At 59.2% G+C, this 16,692-nt stretch overlaps 2 protein-coding genes across 3 annotated transcripts; one reads left to right on the top strand and one right to left on the bottom strand.

Annotated features, from left to right (window-relative positions):
• Positions 1-931: 931 nt before the first annotated feature.
• Positions 932-9,465, bottom strand: ATG9A (autophagy related 9A). 2 transcript variants are annotated; one of them, XM_049797977.1, is made up of 14 exons: positions 9,318-9,465; positions 8,910-8,952; positions 7,489-7,554; positions 7,035-7,196; positions 6,789-6,930; positions 5,084-5,832; positions 4,561-4,714; positions 4,156-4,335; positions 3,025-3,270; positions 2,503-2,723; positions 1,978-2,095; positions 1,560-1,782; positions 1,269-1,411; positions 932-1,184 (listed from the first exon to the last, which is right to left on the bottom strand). In XM_049797977.1, the coding sequence occupies exons 1-14, from the start codon at positions 9,418-9,420 to the stop codon at positions 1,179-1,181; spliced, it is 2,556 nt and encodes an 851-aa protein (XP_049653934.1). In that variant the 5' UTR covers positions 9,421-9,465; the 3' UTR covers positions 932-1,178. The 2 variants fall into 2 exon arrangements, with proteins under 2 accessions (XP_049653934.1, XP_049653938.1); XM_049797981.1 differs by lacking the exons at positions 8,910-8,952; positions 9,318-9,465 and having other exon boundaries at positions 7,035-7,362; positions 7,489-8,902.
• A 322-nt stretch (positions 9,466-9,787) lies between these two features.
• On the top strand, positions 9,788-16,685 carry ANKZF1 (ankyrin repeat and zinc finger peptidyl tRNA hydrolase 1). Its single transcript, XM_049810486.1, has 15 exons — positions 9,788-10,091; positions 10,388-10,497; positions 10,879-10,981; positions 11,371-11,555; positions 11,828-11,943; positions 12,231-12,384; positions 12,610-12,832; positions 13,029-13,130; positions 13,317-13,493; positions 13,608-13,721; positions 14,131-14,404; positions 14,883-14,994; positions 15,118-15,285; positions 15,394-15,464; positions 16,061-16,685. Exons 1-15 carry the CDS (start codon positions 9,965-9,967, stop codon positions 16,179-16,181), a joined length of 2,157 nt encoding a protein of 718 aa, XP_049666443.1. The 5' UTR covers positions 9,788-9,964; the 3' UTR covers positions 16,182-16,685.
• Positions 16,686-16,692: the final 7 nt, after the last annotated feature.

Raw genomic sequence — 16,692 nt, 5'->3', positions numbered from 1 at the left:
GGTCTCCACAGCAGCTGAAGCCATGCTGCAAGCAAAAGGATGGTTTCAGGAGATGAGGAGGAGCTGGGAGCCTCTGCGTGCCTTTGCTTGGGGAACAGGAAAGACCCAATACCACAGAAATGGCCGCATCAGGACAGACCCAATGCACCACAGCCTTTATCATGCCTGGGGGAAGAGAACCAATACACAGAGCACAAGACCTTCAGGGTGGGCTCCGAGGGGGCTGCGAGCACTCCCGGGAGACGCTGGGTTACCCCACGCTGGAGTCTCTTTGGCACTGCAGGAGGGCTCGCTAGCAGCCCGCATCCCACCGGTGCTGCGCAGTGGGGAGGATGCTGCCCTAGCCCAGAGGTACAGCACAGAGGCTGCCAGCTGGGTGGGACGTCAGGGACCCAGGACTTTCACCCCACTGACTCTTCCTTGTGTGCAGGGGAAGGGCCAGCTGTCGTGAGTCAGGGAAGAGCTGCAGCATCCCTGGATCCTGGCCAGAGCTGTTCCCACCAGCTCTAGATACCACCCCTACCCACACCAGCAGCAGCCGGGGTCCATCCCTCTACAGGGCACTTGGGCAGAGGAGTGGGTGACCGCCCACTGCTGTCCTGCTCCAGGCTGAGGGGCACAACATTGGTCCTCTCTGGGAGGGTAACCACGGTCCTGGGCACCTCCTCAGCGCTGCAGGCGGGGCAGGTGTGGTGCCACAGGCTGCGCTAGACCCCCCCTCAACAGCTCCTGCCTTTGTTTTGGAGGCAGATCCCAGCTCCGGGCGGACATCTGGAGCTGGTGCCATCTCACATCCCTTCGAACAGCAGCTGCTGCCGCCACCTCCAAGCCAGTCCACAGCTCCCCACTGCTAGTCCTGTCACGTCAGCTTTCGCAGGCTCTGCAGCGATCCTCCAACACGGACGACACAGATGTGAACACAGACACATGTATGTACTCACACACGCATTCACCCCACAAGAGTCAGAGTGGCGTTGACTTGACACACGGCTGGACACAAGGTGCCACCGCAAAGCCGCTGGCCTGGCAGTTTTGTCTCTTCGGCAATTGATGGCAACAAAATGGAGCCCAGGACTATCCTGTCCACTCAGGACGGGAGAAGAATCAGGCTGATGCCACATCCTGCTGCCCAGGCGGCTCCCAGTCTGCAACCCCCACAAGATCCCCAGTCTACAAGGCTATACCTGCAAGACAGAGAGGGGATGTGGCACCTGTTGGGACCATCCCGAGTACACGTTTCCCCTCTCAGCCACAGCCTTCACCCCTACCTTGTGGATCTGCGGCGGAAGCTCATCTTCTGAGCTCTCCTCTGGCACGGGCTCTGGGTGTCTCGCTGACTGCCCGTCCTCAGCCCAGCCTCCCAGAGGGAGGCGAGAGAAGTGTGATGGGGCTCTGTGCACTGTGCCTGGGTCTGCAGGAAAGGCAAAGAGGAAGATTATTAGCTGCTTGGGAGACTGTCAGTCTTCAGGGGGAGGCAGGCTGCTTATGCCAGTCCCTACAGGGTATCGGATATGGGGCTTTGACCCGGAACTCAGACCTCTGCCCTGGCATGGGAGTACCTGTGATGCCACCATATCGCCGCTGGAAGCCGGTATGCAGCGTGGCTGTCTCCTCGGCAGGCTGCCGTGGTGAGGAGAAGGGGTAGCTGGCAGAGCGAGGGATGGGGACGGGGGCACCCCGCTGAGCGTCCAGCTCCTCATGGGCGCTCTCCCCGCTCTCGTCACTCTCTCGACGGTGCCAAGTGTGCCGCTCAGGCTCCAGCTGGGCGTGCTGCTTGTGCAACTGCAGGCCAAAACACAAATGAGTCAGCTGCGTGCGAGAGTCCAGATGCCCAAACACACCTTCTCCGCAGCACTGTACACACACTGGTCTCAGCTCACACTCACACTGGTATCCCAGTCACTCTGGACAGGGTACCCCAGTCCTGCCTGCCCTGACCCCACACCCCTCTGGCTGGCCCGCCTCCAGGCTGCTCACCTCGTGCATGTAGAGTGCATGGAGACTCATCTCAGTGGAGGCGTACTCCGACAGGATCATGCTCTGTAGCTGACCCTCCCAGGCGCTGCTCCCAGAGCTCACGGTCCTCGCGTCGGCACTGCCACAGGACACACAAGAGGTGTTTGCTGCCCAGGCGTCCCCCACACTGCCCAGCCCCAATCCGCCCTAATGTCAGCCTTGCAGAGATCGACTCCTGGATGGGTAGGAACAGGCCCTCTGTAGCATCTCCCCAGATGTACAAGGTGACCAGCCCTGCTATGGCACTGCCTCTTCCCTACCAGTGGTTTCTCACCACAGTGGTACCTACAGAACACCAGAACCCCACACTGTCCTTTGGGGCCAGCCTAAGCACCTGGGCCTAACTCTGCTTATGAACGTGTCCCTTGCTGTCCCAGGCTGCAGAGACAAATGCCACCATGCACCTAGGAGAACAGGATGGCAATCGGACAAGGGTTTAAGGAATTTGCAAGGTGTCCGACCGCCCCTCTCCAGCCTGCAGCTTACCCAGAAGCTGTCATGGCACTGGCACCGCGAGGCTGGGCTCCCTCTCCATCCCTTCCCACCGTCTGGAAGCCACTGGGAGGCTGCTGGGCAGACTGGAGCGGGGAGAAGGAGCGCAGGGCTGAGGCCACTTCGGAGAGATGGCGAGAGACCTGTCCGTCCCGGCCCATGTGGAAGCCCAGTGCTGAGGAGCCTGCTATCACATTGGCAATCAGGCTGTGAGGCTGCAGAGTTGAAAGGGAGAGAATCACTGTCCTGTGCAGGCTTGGAGGCCTGATCCCCACCAGCGACAGAGAACTGAGGCACCTCAGCTCTCTCAGCCCCTCTCCCAGCTCACAGGGCCCCAGGACAGCCTGCTGCCTTCTCTAGAAACCCAGAAGCACCTGAACTAGTGCTGATGTATCACATTTGCAGCTCCAGATACAGCCCAGGCAAGGGCAAAATTGCCCAGAGGGCCTGATTATCAGTTTGCCAGCACCCAACAAGCACCCCAAGAACACCCCGCAAGCCCCCCAGCCTGGGCACCTCCGACTCCGACTGCAGGGACTGGATGGAGCTAAATAGGGCGTTTTCGGGGAGCACAGCCTGCTGAGCCAGCGCCACGCTGCTGTCCCGGTGCACCCGCTCCTTCAGGAAGCCGATGAAGGCCGTGCTCTCGCGGGGCGGCTGCCACTTGGGGTTGGTGATGGCAAAGTGCATGAGGGACAGCTCCGTCTTGCCATCCTCGGCCTGCTGGTAAATGGAGGCCTCCGTCTTTCCTGCTGACATCCACTGCGAAGCACAGACAGGTAATGAGGAAGAGGAACTGCTTTACACCCCTACAAGGCCTGGGAATCCTGCCATCAGTCTGGGCAAAGCACGCAACACCCAGCATAAGCTGGGCTGTGGCTCCACATGTAGCAGGCGCTACACCAAAAGCCCCATAATAGTTCAGCCCTCACAGCCTGGGGAAGAAGCAGCAAGCACACCATGTTCCACCTCCACCCCAGAACGTGCATCGCTGCAAGGAAACCAGAGACAGGGACTAGTCACAAAATACTGAGCTGAAAGCCTCACCCTGCACTCTCCAGCTCGCAGCAGGAGCAACTACAGTCAACAAATGACTGTTCTTAAAAGCTTCCTGTCACAGTGAGTCCACCCCCTCCCTAGTTCATGGCCCTGTCACTAGGGAGTCTTTTGTGACAAATAACCTAAATTCCTAGGCACAGGGAATATATGGATCCCCTCTCCCCCTGCACTAGATTTTACATAATAGAAAATGCCTCCCATCTCCCTTAGGCTACCCCTCTCCTGGGCACAAGCAGCCCAGCTTCTTTAAGTCAGTTCTTAGTGGTCATGCTTTCTAATATCCAAATATCCCCATTCGTCTTTCCTGAGGACACAGAACTCTTGGTTGTGAAGACAGGCAAGGACATCAAATAATGAAATGACAAAGCCTGGTTCACAAAATACCAGGTTAATAATAACAGCTGGGCCACAAGAGCCTTCTGGGGCTGGTGACCTGTGTTGGCAGCCCCAGACACCCAGCAGAGAGGCAGGTAGCTGGGCTGGGCTGTGGGCTGCCAGGAGTGATGAGTTACAGCCTCTCATGGATCTGAAGGACCAGATATGCTGGTGGGGAGCCCGGGCTGCTCTTCTGCCACCCACAGGACCTACCGCTGGGTGGCCATGCTGGCGCACGTCCATCTGGGCAAAGGAGCAGGTGTCACCCACACCCACCACCTCCACGGTGAAGTTGCGGAAGAAGTCAACAATGTCCAAGGACTTGGGCCGCAGGCAGACAATGAGGATCAGGGGCGTGATGATGGGACTCAGGAGCTCCTCCAGGATGAAGACCTGAGCACAGAGATGACAGGCTCAGCACAAGCTTGAAGGTGTCAAAAAACCTGCAATCCCAAGCCAGCCCCCAGCTCCAGCCCTCCATCTTCTCAAGAAGGGTGTCTGTGAAAAAGCTGTCTTGTTCCTCTGCCAGGCCAGTAGCTGCTCAGCAATCTGACAGCTTCTCCTTCCTGCAGGGATGGGGGCGAGTCCCCATCCCAGCCCCATGCAAGCCAAGCTCACCGCTTTGTACTGGAAGAGCTGGGCAAACTCGTCCCTGGTCTCGTAGCGGTGGGCATTGCCTTGCCAGTGGTCAGGCATGTAGTGGATGTGCGCCAGGATGACGCGCAGCAGTTGCTCTGGGCAAAACACCAGGTGCTGGTCGGGGATGAAGGACCTGTAGGACAGGACAGGGAAACATCACAGCATCACACCTCAGTTCCTGGGCGATCTCATCCTAGGCGGGCAGGGTGACCGGGCCGTATCATAGCTCCGCCTGTAGCCTCCACACCTAAGCCAAACCTTCCTGCCAGCCGAGACCTGGGGTGTTGCTCTATAGCTCCAGCAACACCAATCATATCATACAACCACTGCACCCAAGACCACTCCTTCTCCTGTGGGCCCCTGACTCTACCCAGCTGTGCCCTTCACTCAGGCAGATTCACATCCACTTGCAACCGAAGAGCATGCTTGCATGGATGGTTTTCAGCCCCACTGCTCCCCACAGCGCTGCCAGGAGCACAGGGGCAGCACAGACCCTCCTCACCTGCACACCGTGATGCCCACCCCGAGCAGGGTGACCGTGGTCAGGACATGCTCGACCGCCAGCACATCCTCATCATAGATGGTGAGAGCGATGAGCACAGCCAGGATGGAGCCAGCAAAGAAGGCCACGTTCTTGGCCACGATGGTGAGGAGTGGGGAGATAAAGCAGTTCATGTACTTGGAAGCTGGCTTGTACCCCTTGCTGAGGCGTGAGTGCAGTTCGTGGTCCAGCTCATTGAAGTGACGGAGATAACAGCGGCCGTAGAGAGACCAGCAGCGGGCACCCAGGCTGCCCGGCTCCCGTTTCAGGATCTCCGTGTAGCTGAAGAAGGCATAGAGGATCTGCCAGATGAGGATGAGGGGGCAGAGAAGGAAGTTAGCAATGCCAATCCAGAGGATGCGAGTGCTGAGCTTCTCAGCCAGCTCCAGGCGGTTCCCGGCCCGTTTGTACTCAGCCTTCAGGCTCCACTCATTCTCAAAGAGGGAGCCAGGCCCCCAGAAGAAGATGAGCTCAAAGTTGTACTTGAGCCCACGTGTGTAGAAGACAGTGTCTCCCAGCAGGGGCAGGCGGAAACGGATAGGCAGCAGCGACTTGTTCACCATGGCCACCATGTAGTTCTTGAAGCGGAGGATGCGGTGGTAGATGTCCAGCTCTGTTAGCTCCTTCTTGTGGATGCAGATCTGGTGCTCCTTCTGGATCTGCACAATGCGGGCCTGCACCTCCTGCCAGGTGTAGTATGGCAGGGTGGACTGGAAGAGGGCAAGCAGCAAGGTTAGGGGCAGGATGCGCTGAGGGGCAGAAGCCGGGCTGAGCCCACTCAAACAGCAGGGCCCAGCGCATGCCTTGGGGTGCTGACTAAGCACATGGAACACCAGGACACAAGGCACCTCCCTGCACCACTTCAGCCTGCAGCAAGCAAAACCCATACCTTGCCCCAGTGCCCTTTATCCCTAGATTAGCGCAGATGACTATTTCCCAGCCACTCACATGCCAGCTGCCTTGGAGGCACGAACACAGCTCCAGGCTCCCATGGGTCCTCCCAGAGCTGCCATTTGGAGTCAGTAGGGAGGCACAAACAGGGGAAGGGACTTAAGCAGTGTCCTAGAGGGAGCCTGTGGAAAAGCTGGGGACAAACCAAGCGTCCTGGCTCACCCCACCTCTCAAGACACGGTCTCTCCTCAAATGATGCGCACACACCTTTTGATGTTGTCCATCAGAGCAAGGACTCTGGACTAGGACATATGTGCAAGCCTCAAACCCCACCTTTGACACACTGATCTCCAGTGTGGTCTTTGCCAACTAGGTACCTCCATGCCTCAGTTTCCCCCCCCGTAAACAAGGAAGATGACGTTGTCCACAACCCAGGGAGGTAGGAGGATATCCTCGCTTATGGCTTCTCTGTTGAAAGGTATCACAGAAAAGGCCATCACAGACTAAACATATTGGGTGGCAGATGGCAGAGGTGTGTGCCAGCAGGCAGAGAGGCAGGCTGGGCAGGGAGGGGTTAACATGGAATAAGTTGGCTGCTGGAGAAGAGGCTGAAAGGAGATCTATCCTTATGGAGCAGAGGGAAGAGCGCTAGGTACAGATCTCCCGGAGAAGCTGGCTCCAAAGATGAGTGAAGGTGAGCTGCTTCTCACCACTCAGCAAATGCCTCCTGCGTCCCTTAGCGGCCCCACACATGGCCCTTGGCCCAGCTACTTACCATCGGGATTTTGAGGGCATTGATGTAGAAAGAGTGAATCTCCCAGTAGCAGCAAATGTTGTAGATAAATTTGACGAGTCGATGGATCCAGAAAACCCCAGCTATCACCAGGATGCAGATGAGGAAGCTGTTTGCCTGGATTCTGCAAGCAAGAAGAAGCAAGTAGTGGGAGACAGGTGCAGGCCAAGTACCCTGAGTACCTGAGAAAGCAAGAGAGGTGGCTAACATGCCCTCCGCTGCCCTTACCTTGCACTGCAGACATTTGGAGGCAGGAAGGCATCTGGCAGAGTCACTTTAATGGGCTCACTGGGATGCTGGCTGTGATTTACTGCTTTGTTGGCAAAGAGGATGTCATAATCAACACAGCTGATAAGAAAGGTGGTGAATGCCACCACAAAGATGAACTGCCTGTGAAAAAAGGGAGCAGGTATGAGGGAACCACCCTTCTGCCCCCCAAAACGTGAAGCAGGCAGGGTCATGTGTCATGGAGATGTATTCCCACAGTCATGGCAGCAGGAAAGCTCAAGGGCACCAGTTCTTCAGAGTGGAATGCAGGTTTGGGGCATGGCAAATCCTAACAAAGGGGAGACGAGACAACTGGGAACCCTCCTGTCCACCCAGCTGCAGGGCACTCAGTCAACTCCTGTGGCTGCTCACCAGCAACTGTCACAGCCACAGCAGAGGGGGAACCTGCACTTACATGAGCTCAAAAATCTCTCCAATAAGCATGCAGGTGAAGCCATTTTTCTGATGCAGGTTATAGACGTGAAAGCTACAGTCAAGGAAAATAGTCTGGAGACTTCTTCTCTGACAGGATGGAGAGGCTTTTGTCCCACCAGCATTCACAGCTCCCCAGCCAAGTCTCCCTCCCCCACCAATGGAAAACCCGTCCCACCCCTACTCATCAGCAAGCTGGTTCTCCACTGCAGGGAAACACGCTCTGCCCAGGTAAAGCACAGCTGGGGTAAGTGGACTTGGCTCCATTCAAGCTCCTTTCTTCCCCCACCCAACACCCAGAGGGGGCTCTGTCCCAGCACAGAGCAGAAACTCAGCCTGCCCTCAGGCCCCACAAGGGTGGGCAGGGCAGGACAACATAGAGACAGGCAAAAATGCATTTAATACCCCTAGCATCTGTGACTGGTACCCCCTGCTCCTCACCCCTCGTAACGTGGTTAGCATAACTCATGCCACTGTATAAGGCAGGCAGCCATTCTCTGTGACTGTGTGGGTCACCTATTAGTTCGCTTTCCCTTATTATCAGGCCCTGAAGGTCCTGTGAGCCAAGCAGACAAACCAAACGGATTTCTTCTTCCCTTCTCTAGCAGCCTCAAGATTCCTGGGCACAAGGCTGATTACTCTTTTCTGTGTCAGCCTTGAAGGTCCCATGCACCTGGCCAACCCAATGGCGGTGATGACCCTGTCACAGAACAGGTAAGTGTAACAGCACACAGAGCACTGTCCACAAAATCAAGGTGTTAGAAGTCCTAAGTGGGAACTCGGACCAGAACTGCTGTTGGACAGTGAGACCCAGGACCCCCCACTAGCCAGGGATGCTCCCACCATGGTCTGCTTCCTCCAAGAACTGAGCAAGTGACTTGTATTCTTTTATATGATTTTTGAGTCTAGATTATGATTGTTATACTGATACAGCAAACCATGTATTAAGATATGACCCAACCTGCAGAGAGTCCAGTTGATTAGAAACCATAAGCTAAGCCATGCTATAAAATTCTGTAGTATGCTACTTATAAAATTGTACTACACTGATTCTGCTTACAGAAATCCTATGCTACTCTGATTATAAATGCTACACTACCCTAATAATAAAATCCCGTGAAGAAAATAAAGCTTTAACTGTAACCACAACTCAGTACCGTCATCACTCTGACAAGGACCCCTGAAAGAACCTGTCTGTTCCCTCAGTGTTGAGTGACAGCACCCCACAGGCATGGGGGTTCTGCCATCCCCCAGCCCCTCTGGAGCCCTGTGGTGTTCTCCGGGAAGGGGCAGACGCTGCCCCAGCTCCGAGTTACACCAAATCCAGTGTTTCCACCAGCACAGGGAGCCCAGGAGGCGGCGGCGTGCATCCTCTGCCTGAAACCTGCCTCGTGAAAGGATATGCGAGAGAAGAAGAGGTCCAGGTTCTCGATGTGATGCCACGGAGCTGAAGGAAGAAGCAGCGCAGGGTGAGGGACCCTCCAGCACACCCAGCCTTGCTGCTGCGACAGGCACAATCCCACCTCTTCGCGCCCTGCCCCGGGCCCCCCGAGGCCCCAAACCGGCCCCGCAGTCCCCATCCCCGGCTCCCCTCGGTGCCCAGCCGTTCCCCTCGCTCCCTGCCTGCTCCCCCCCATCCCCGGCCACCTGGACCAGCCCGGATCTGCCTCCCGCAGCCCGGACACCGCCGGTCCCCAAGGCCTCCTCCGCCACCCCGCTCCCCAGCTCCCCTCAGGCGCAGATTCAGGCCGCCGCCCCGCCGCCGCCGCCGCCGGCCAGGCCCCAACCCCCGGTGCCGGTGCCGCCGCTCACACTTGGCGCCCTCGGGGACGTGGACAAGTAGGTCGCCGCCGCCGGGGGGAGACTCGGTGGAGGAGCTCTCCAGGCGCTGGTACTGCGTCTCGAAGTGGGCCATGGCGGGGCCCCGCGCCGCCGCCGCCGCCGCCGCCGGCCCCGGCCCCGGCCCGGCCCGGCCCGGCCCGCTCGGCCCCTGCCCCGCCCCGCGACGGGCGGCCGCGACGCCCAATGACAGTCGCGGGGCGGGACGGGGGACGGCCAATGGGAAGGCGGAAGGGCGGGAGGCCGGGCTGAGCCTAGCGGCGTTCCGTAGGGAGGGAGGATGTGATGTGTGGGAGCTGAGGGGCTCTTCCGGGGCGGGGCGGTAGCGGCCCCCCACGTGAGTGACGGGGCGCGCGCCCCCCGTTACCGGCGAGGGGTGGTGAGGGGGAGGGGAGTCGCGGGGGTAACGGCTGGACGGGGAGAGCATCACGGGGGTCAGCGGCCGCGGGAGGGCTCGGGCGGCCCCGTGGGGCGGGAACCCCGGGGGCTCCCGGGGCTAGGCGGGGAGAGAGACCTCGGGGAGGGGCGGGGGCCCGTCCGGTCACCCGCGGCCGGTTCCCGCCGCCCCCCCGGCCAGGCCCGTGGCTCAGGCCCTGTCCTTTCCGCTGGGAGCAGGAGCGATGCCGGCCCCGGAGAGCAGGTCGGTTTTCGAGGCCGCCCAGGACCGCGTCCTCCTGCACGGGCTGACCCTCGTCACCGGAGCTGCTGCGGATGGGTGGGCCGCAGAGCCGGCACCAGTGAGCCACGGTGCGTGGGGCTCTGCGAGGGCAGCGGGGGCGGGTGGTATTTGGCCAAGCTCATGTCTGCCAGCCCCAAGCCACGAAGGAGGAGCTCTTTGCCCAACACAGCTTGGGTGGCCGCCCTGGAGCTTGGCCACGGGAGTTGCCTGGCGGGTGGGTAAATGGGCTTTCCTTAGAGGCACCCCAATGTCCCCGAAGCTCCTTCTACAGCCACAGGGCTCTTTGGGTGACTGAGAATAGGCCCTGCTCCTTGCAGTACAGCCTGGGGAGCTGCCTGTGCACAGCCCTCCCTTCTTCTTCCAGGGAAACCCACAGGTGCCAGCGGCAAGGAGAGGGCCCACGGGGTCCCCGAGGTGCCGGAGCGGATGTGCTGCTCGACCTGCGGGCAGGTGTTCAGCAGCCGGGAGGAGCAGGTGAGTGGGACCGAGCAGCCAACGTGAGGTAGGAGTGAGGCTGGTATGGCTGGCGGGGTCCTGCTGCGGTGCAGCCCAGCACTGGCTGCTTTCCAGAGCTCTGCTGCCCACATCTTGTTGGGATCTGGCACTCGGACCCTGCCTGTTATTGCTTAAAATGCCATTTACTGGAGGTAAGTGGTATGTGCAGCACAGGCCTGTGCCTGTTCAGGTTAACTGTTACACGGCTAACTCCTTTATGTATCACAGTCTTCCAGTCAGGATCACTGCAGGGTCCCAGCATCAGTTTAGCTCTTGGGGTCTGTCAGCTTGGGGCCTTTGGTGGCGGGGGTTGCCGTGGACCACCAAGAGCCTGCCAGCTCATATCTCTTTCCTCCACAGACTGAGCATTACCAACTTGACTGGCACCGCTTCAACTTGAAGCAGCGACTCCTGGGGCGCCAGATACTGCCAGTAGAAGTGTTTGAGGAGAAGACCCGTGCAGGTGAGGAACGGGGTGGCCCCCAGCAGAGCCCAGAGGCCATCAGCTGTCTTGATGAGTCTGTTCTGTCCAAGGATGAAGCCCTTGGATGTCCCTGCTGCTCAGGGTCCCTTTATTCTGCCCCTGGGGGGGGCTCCTGGGGGTTTAGCACTGCTTCTGAGCCCTGATGGCTTATTATGGGGAGAAAGGAGTGTTCTATCTGAGCCGTGCCTATGCATACCTGCGGATCCAGAGCCCCAAATGCCTATCTCCCAGTGCACAGCCCCTGTGTGACATGTAGGGTATCAGACAGGACATTTCTGGGGTTGTGAGCTGGCCCTTGGAGCCACCTGCAAAGTTTTGGGGAAGCTGTTGGTTAATGTTTGCTCTGCTCCGTTTTCTTTCTCTTGCAGGTGACATTTCCAGCATCTCAGGGTCTGACTCAGAGAGCTCCGATGCAAGTAGTGAATCGGAGTTGCTGCCCTCTACCAGCAACAGCCCCATAAGCCCTCTGGTTCCCCGCTCCCACAAGGTGCTGCTCCGCAATGCGAAGGGCCAGCTCATCTCTGCCTACCGCTGCGTGCTGGGCATTGGGAAGGCAAGTCACAGTCCAACTTGTTGGGAGAGAGACCTCAGAGAAGGCACTGGTGTGGAGATGTCTGCCTGACAGTCCCTCACATCCCATGGTGGGAGGTGTGGTCTCTGATACCAGGTCAGCTCCCCAGGCTTGCTGGTGGCCTGTTTTTTGGCTCCAGGGTGCTTCGAGAAACCTGCTTCTGGTGCCAGCAGAGGGGCTGGTCTCTGTCCCAGGGAACAGCAAGAGGTAACAAGGTGATCCTGTGGGTGCTAGCAGGGGTGTCTCTGTCTCAGGGTGGCAGCGAGGAGCCAGCGAACCTGACGGCATCACTGGAGAGCCTTGGTCCGAGCACGTGCTGGGTTGTGCTAATGATGGGCGGCGGGCACTTCGCAGGAGCTGTGTTTCGTGGGTGAGTTCAGGGGGACAGACCTGGGGTTGCCTCTCTGGGCAAGGACAAGTGGGGCTAGGCATTGGATGGCCGTCCCCTTCCTACTCCTCCATCGCAGTGCTTACCCTGGGCATCTCCAGCGACCTAGTCTTTGCTTGAGAGTCGGTTAAGCCCAGTTGCGTTGCAAGAGAAGTATTAATCTTTAGGGCTCCAGGGGCAAGCCACAGGACCTCTGGGGTCCCAGGAGCATCAGCTCTCCACCTCTCCATGCATGGGGCCTCGTTACTCATGTCTGTCCCTCTCTGCAGCCCCCAGGTGCAGGAGCACAAGACCTTCCACCACTACACGGTGCGAGCCCGGCAGGGCACAGCCCAGGGCCTACGGGATGCCAAGACCCCAGGGTCAGCACCCAGGTCAGCTGGAGCCTCCCTGCGGCGTTATAATGAGGCTGCACTGCTCAAGGTGAGGATGCACCACAGCACTGGGCTCTTGGCAGGGAGACGTGGTCGTGGCTGGCTCTGTGGGGTGGTACTGCACCACTGCTGAAGGGCATGGGTAAGGTGTGAGCTCTGGAAGAGGGTCAGGGCCCAATTGAGGCTGCTCTGTTTTGGGTCCAGCCCTGCTCCAGACCTGCCTCTGCCCACACGGTGCGCTCAGGACCCTGTGGTGCCTCCCCTTCCTCCCCAGGATGTTCGGGACCTGCTGGCAGCCTGGGCCCAGCACCTGAAGGAAGCTCAGCGCATATTTCTCCGGGCCCCACGCCACAACCGTGCTCTGCTCTTTGGCAGCAGGAACCCAGCCCTCTCCCGGGGTGACCCTCGCATCTGCCATATCCCCCTCAGCACCCGCAGGGCCACCCTGCAGGAGGTGCTGCGAGTCCACGCCACACTGGCCAGCCTGCAGGTGTATGGTGAGTCGGCCCAGCCCTGGTGACCCAGTGCTTGTGGGTCAGAGCAGGTGGGGTGACATGGTCCCTCGTGTAATCCCATGTGTATTAGGGGATGCTGCCCTATGGGGTTGAGGTGCCGGCTCTCCGACCCTCAATTCCTGGAGACATGGGGCGCTCCCTGTCCCCAGGCAATGACAGGAGCACCCTTGCTGCCCAGGGAAGGACACGCCACTGGAGGACATCATTGGGTCCCCCCGGAAAGTCTGGCAGAAGAGGCGGCAGAAAGCAGAGGTAGATCCCCCGCAGGAGGACGCAAGTGGTGAGTTGAGCTATGGAGCAAGCAGGGGTGGCTGATGTTATGGCGCAGGACCATATTTACAGCCCTGTGATAGGGTCTGGCACCACAGTGGGGATCTGTAGCGTGTGGTCTTGTGCTGGGCAGGAGAAGGGCAGGGTGTGCTTGGCTGAGAGCCCTGAGTGATTTGTGCTGTGTGGGGGGCCTCAGCCCCTGTCTTATCACCCCCCTCAGCACCAGAGGAGGAGGAAGAAGAAGAGGAAAGCCCTGCAGGGGAACTGGAGACTGTGGAAGTGACACTGGGGACCTTGGACCTCCGGGAGTTTGAAGTGATGCCCAAGAGAAACCGCAAAAGGAGGAAGAAGCGGGACAAGAAGGTGGAGAAAGGTGAAGGGGAAGAACTGGCCAGGGACAGTGTAGGAAGGCACTGGGGAAGGGACTGCCGTGGCTGGGGTGCAGGCTGACCCTGGCCCTCTTCCTCACCATGTGTTCCCTGTGCAGGGCCCTGTGCCGAAGAGACAGGATGCCATGGTACCCAGCATGGGCAGCCTGGCCTGAAGCTGGTGATGGAGCTGCAGGAGGAAGCTGGGACTGAGCCCCTTCCCTGGGGCAATAGTAAGTGGAGGTCCAGAGCTGGGAGGGGTGGATGCCCACCCCGTTTGCTGATGGCTTTGCAGCGGGGTGAAAAGCACGTTGTCGCACAGGTGCCCAGAGCAGGTGGGTGTGGGATGGCTGTAGTGCAGCCACATGCCTTCAAGGGCACTGTGTGTTCAGAGCAGTAGCTCTGAACTGGGGGGCAGGCATTGGGGAAATTGGAGTGGGTCTCATCTCAGGAGAGGGCTTGGCTGCTGCCAGCAATGCCATGGCATGTTGTCACAGACTCTGAAAGTGCTGGAAATCCTGTAGTGCTCAAATCCAGCTAGCAGGACAATGCTTTAACGGTGCTGTATGTGTTTCATAGTCAGATTAGAGCACTGCTCTGCCCAGGGAGCCATCAGACTCCCCTCCTGTTCTTCCCTCACAGGAGACCCTCAGACCCAGCTCCGCGATGCCCTGTTCACTGCCTGCAAAACGGGGGATGTGGGGATGCTGCGGCACCTCCTGGGTGTGCCAGAGAGTGGGGGCCTGCCAGAGGACTGCGAGGATGGGGAGGGCACACAGCCCCTGGATATGCCCCGCTCCCTGCTCAACCAGCCCATGGATGAGCGTGGCTGCACCCTGCTTCATGTGGCAGCACAGGCAGGGAAGGCTGAGGCTGTGCGCTTGCTGCTGGAGGCAGGGGCGGACCCTGCCCTCAGGTATGGCCACAGGGTGCCCAGCAGTTGGTAAGCACAGCCCCTGCTGTAGGAGCCCAGCAGCTCCCTCCTGTCTCAGCCACGGGAGACTGGTGCCAGCTTTGTCCTGGGACAGCCAGGGTTGCTCTCTTCCAGCCAAGATGTCTGGGTTTGTTACGGGAGGCCTAAGAGCTGAACCACCATTCTCTCTGCCTGCCTAGTCTGGCACAGCAGCAGGCAGGCACTGCCCCAAAGCGCTCCCAGGTTTATTGGTAGACATTTCAGAGGTTAGGGATGAGACCCCCCTTTGCAGGGCATTTGAGATACAAGAAGGGGAGAATTTGGGGGATTCTGGTGTAGGGAGAAGCAACTTTCTCCTCCTTGGCTGCAATACCCTGGCCTGCAATACCCATTGGACATCCCTGGGAAGTTGCTGGGCTCACAGCCCAGTGGGATGTAGGTAGTAAGACGGCAGAGTGAGCTGGTCATCCTTGTCTTGCAGAGACAGGCAGGACAGAACCCCCTACTGCGTCTCTGCTGACAAACCAACCCGCAACGCCTTCCGCAAGTTCATGGTGGATCATCCAGACAAGTACGACTACAGCCGTGCCAAGGTGGGTGCCTGCCCTCTGCCCTTGCCTTCCAGGGGCTGGGGGATCCCAGAGCAAAGCGCCCCTCGCCCACTCGTGCCATTGCCCTTGGCTCAGTGGGAGATGCTGACTGCCCTCTGCCCCCAGGTGCCAGGGCCCCTGACACAGGAGATGGAGGCCAAAAAGCTAGAGAAGAAGCGGGCACAGAAAGCCCAGCGGAAGCAGCGGGAGCAGGCACAGCGGGAGGAGAGGCAGCGCTGGGAACAGGAGCAGGGAGAGAAGCAGCGGTTCGCAGCCCTGTCCGACAGGGAGAAGGTGAGGCCACGCATGGGGAAGGGGATCCAGCCTGGCTGGGGCAGTGCCAATGTGGTGGGCTCTGGGCACAGGAGCTGGGGGGGGCTAAGCTGTCTCTCTGTTCCCCAGAGGGCGCTGGCTGCCGAGCAGAGGCTGGCTGCGCAGCAGCAGGACGCTGGCACAACTCTTGCCAACATCAGGTAATAGCCCTGGCAGCACGGCTCCGCAGACAAACTCTCCCATGTAAGCACAGCTGTTCCCTGCCCTTTTTGCTCTAGTTCTTATTTCCAGTCTAAAGCTATGCCTGTCCGCTCGATTCCCAGTAGTGCCTGTGTAAAAGCTTTCTCCCTCTCTTGCCCTGCCCCCCTGAAATATTTTGCAAAGAACGACTTGGTCTACTTGCAGCCAGATCAACAGCAAGCCAACCCCCAGCCACTCCCGTGCCCCTGTCCCTGAACCCACATCCCATGTCCCTTCCCTATGCCACCCCACAGGCTTGTGGACAGCCAGCCCTGCCTGGGCTGCTCTGGGCCCAGGCTTTATAACCCCATATGGGACCAAATTTCCCCATGTTCGGCCTACCTCAGCGTGCCCTCACACCACGCTCCCAGGCAGCATCGCCTCCAGGGAGCATGTCCTTGCCAGGCTGCTGGGTGATCACGTCAGCCCTGTAGGACCAGGGGAGCACCAGCTCCCCCATGCTTCTGGTGTCTTGTGTCACAGCCCAGGCAGCGAATCCTCTAACCCTCTTGCAAGTGTCCCCTTCGCTCAGGGCCACCTCTGCTCTTTCCTGCAGCCGCTGCTGGCATTGTGGAGAGTCTCTGCTGGGCCGAATCCCTTTCCATTACCTTGACTTCTCCTTCTGCTCCACGGCCTGCCTGCAAACCCACCGCCGGGCCCGGGCTGGCCACACGTAAGGATGGGGACTGCTACCACCTGCCAAGGACCAGTGTGGTGGAGACACGGCTGAGCACTGGCTGTGCAGCGAGGGAGAGCCTGTGGAGCAGCACTGGTGAGAGGGACTGAGCTGGCCATGTTGCTCTCCGGGGCAACTCTGGCAAAGCTCTGGGCAAGAATGTCGCTCTGGGAGGTGACTCTGGGGACATTACAACTGAGAGGTCCCCATGTGCTAGTGGGTGAGGTGCCAGGACTGGTTTGTGGCCTGGCTCCAGCCAGGGGTCCTGCTGCCAGCTTTTCTCATGGCTACCTTGTAGGCCACTGCCCATGGCAGTGGGACAGATCCTGACATAACCAGCCCCTGCAGCTCTGAGCTACCTGCAGGCACGCCTGTGGGCACCCTCTAGGCTGTGCTTTGCCCTCTCTTCGATGCCATCACTGTCTCAGCTGTATCATGTTAGCAACTACCTCCTCTGCCTGCATTGTCAATAAAGAGGTACTTTGACCCCCTAAGTGAGGGGAGAGTCAGCA

Source organism: Accipiter gentilis, chromosome 1, assembly GCF_929443795.1.
Source record: "Accipiter gentilis chromosome 1, bAccGen1.1, whole genome shotgun sequence".
Classification (NCBI taxonomy): domain Eukaryota; kingdom Metazoa; phylum Chordata; class Aves; order Accipitriformes; family Accipitridae; genus Astur; species Astur gentilis.
Note: the sequence above shows the minus strand (reverse complement) of the source record. Positions and strands in the feature narration are given on the sequence as shown.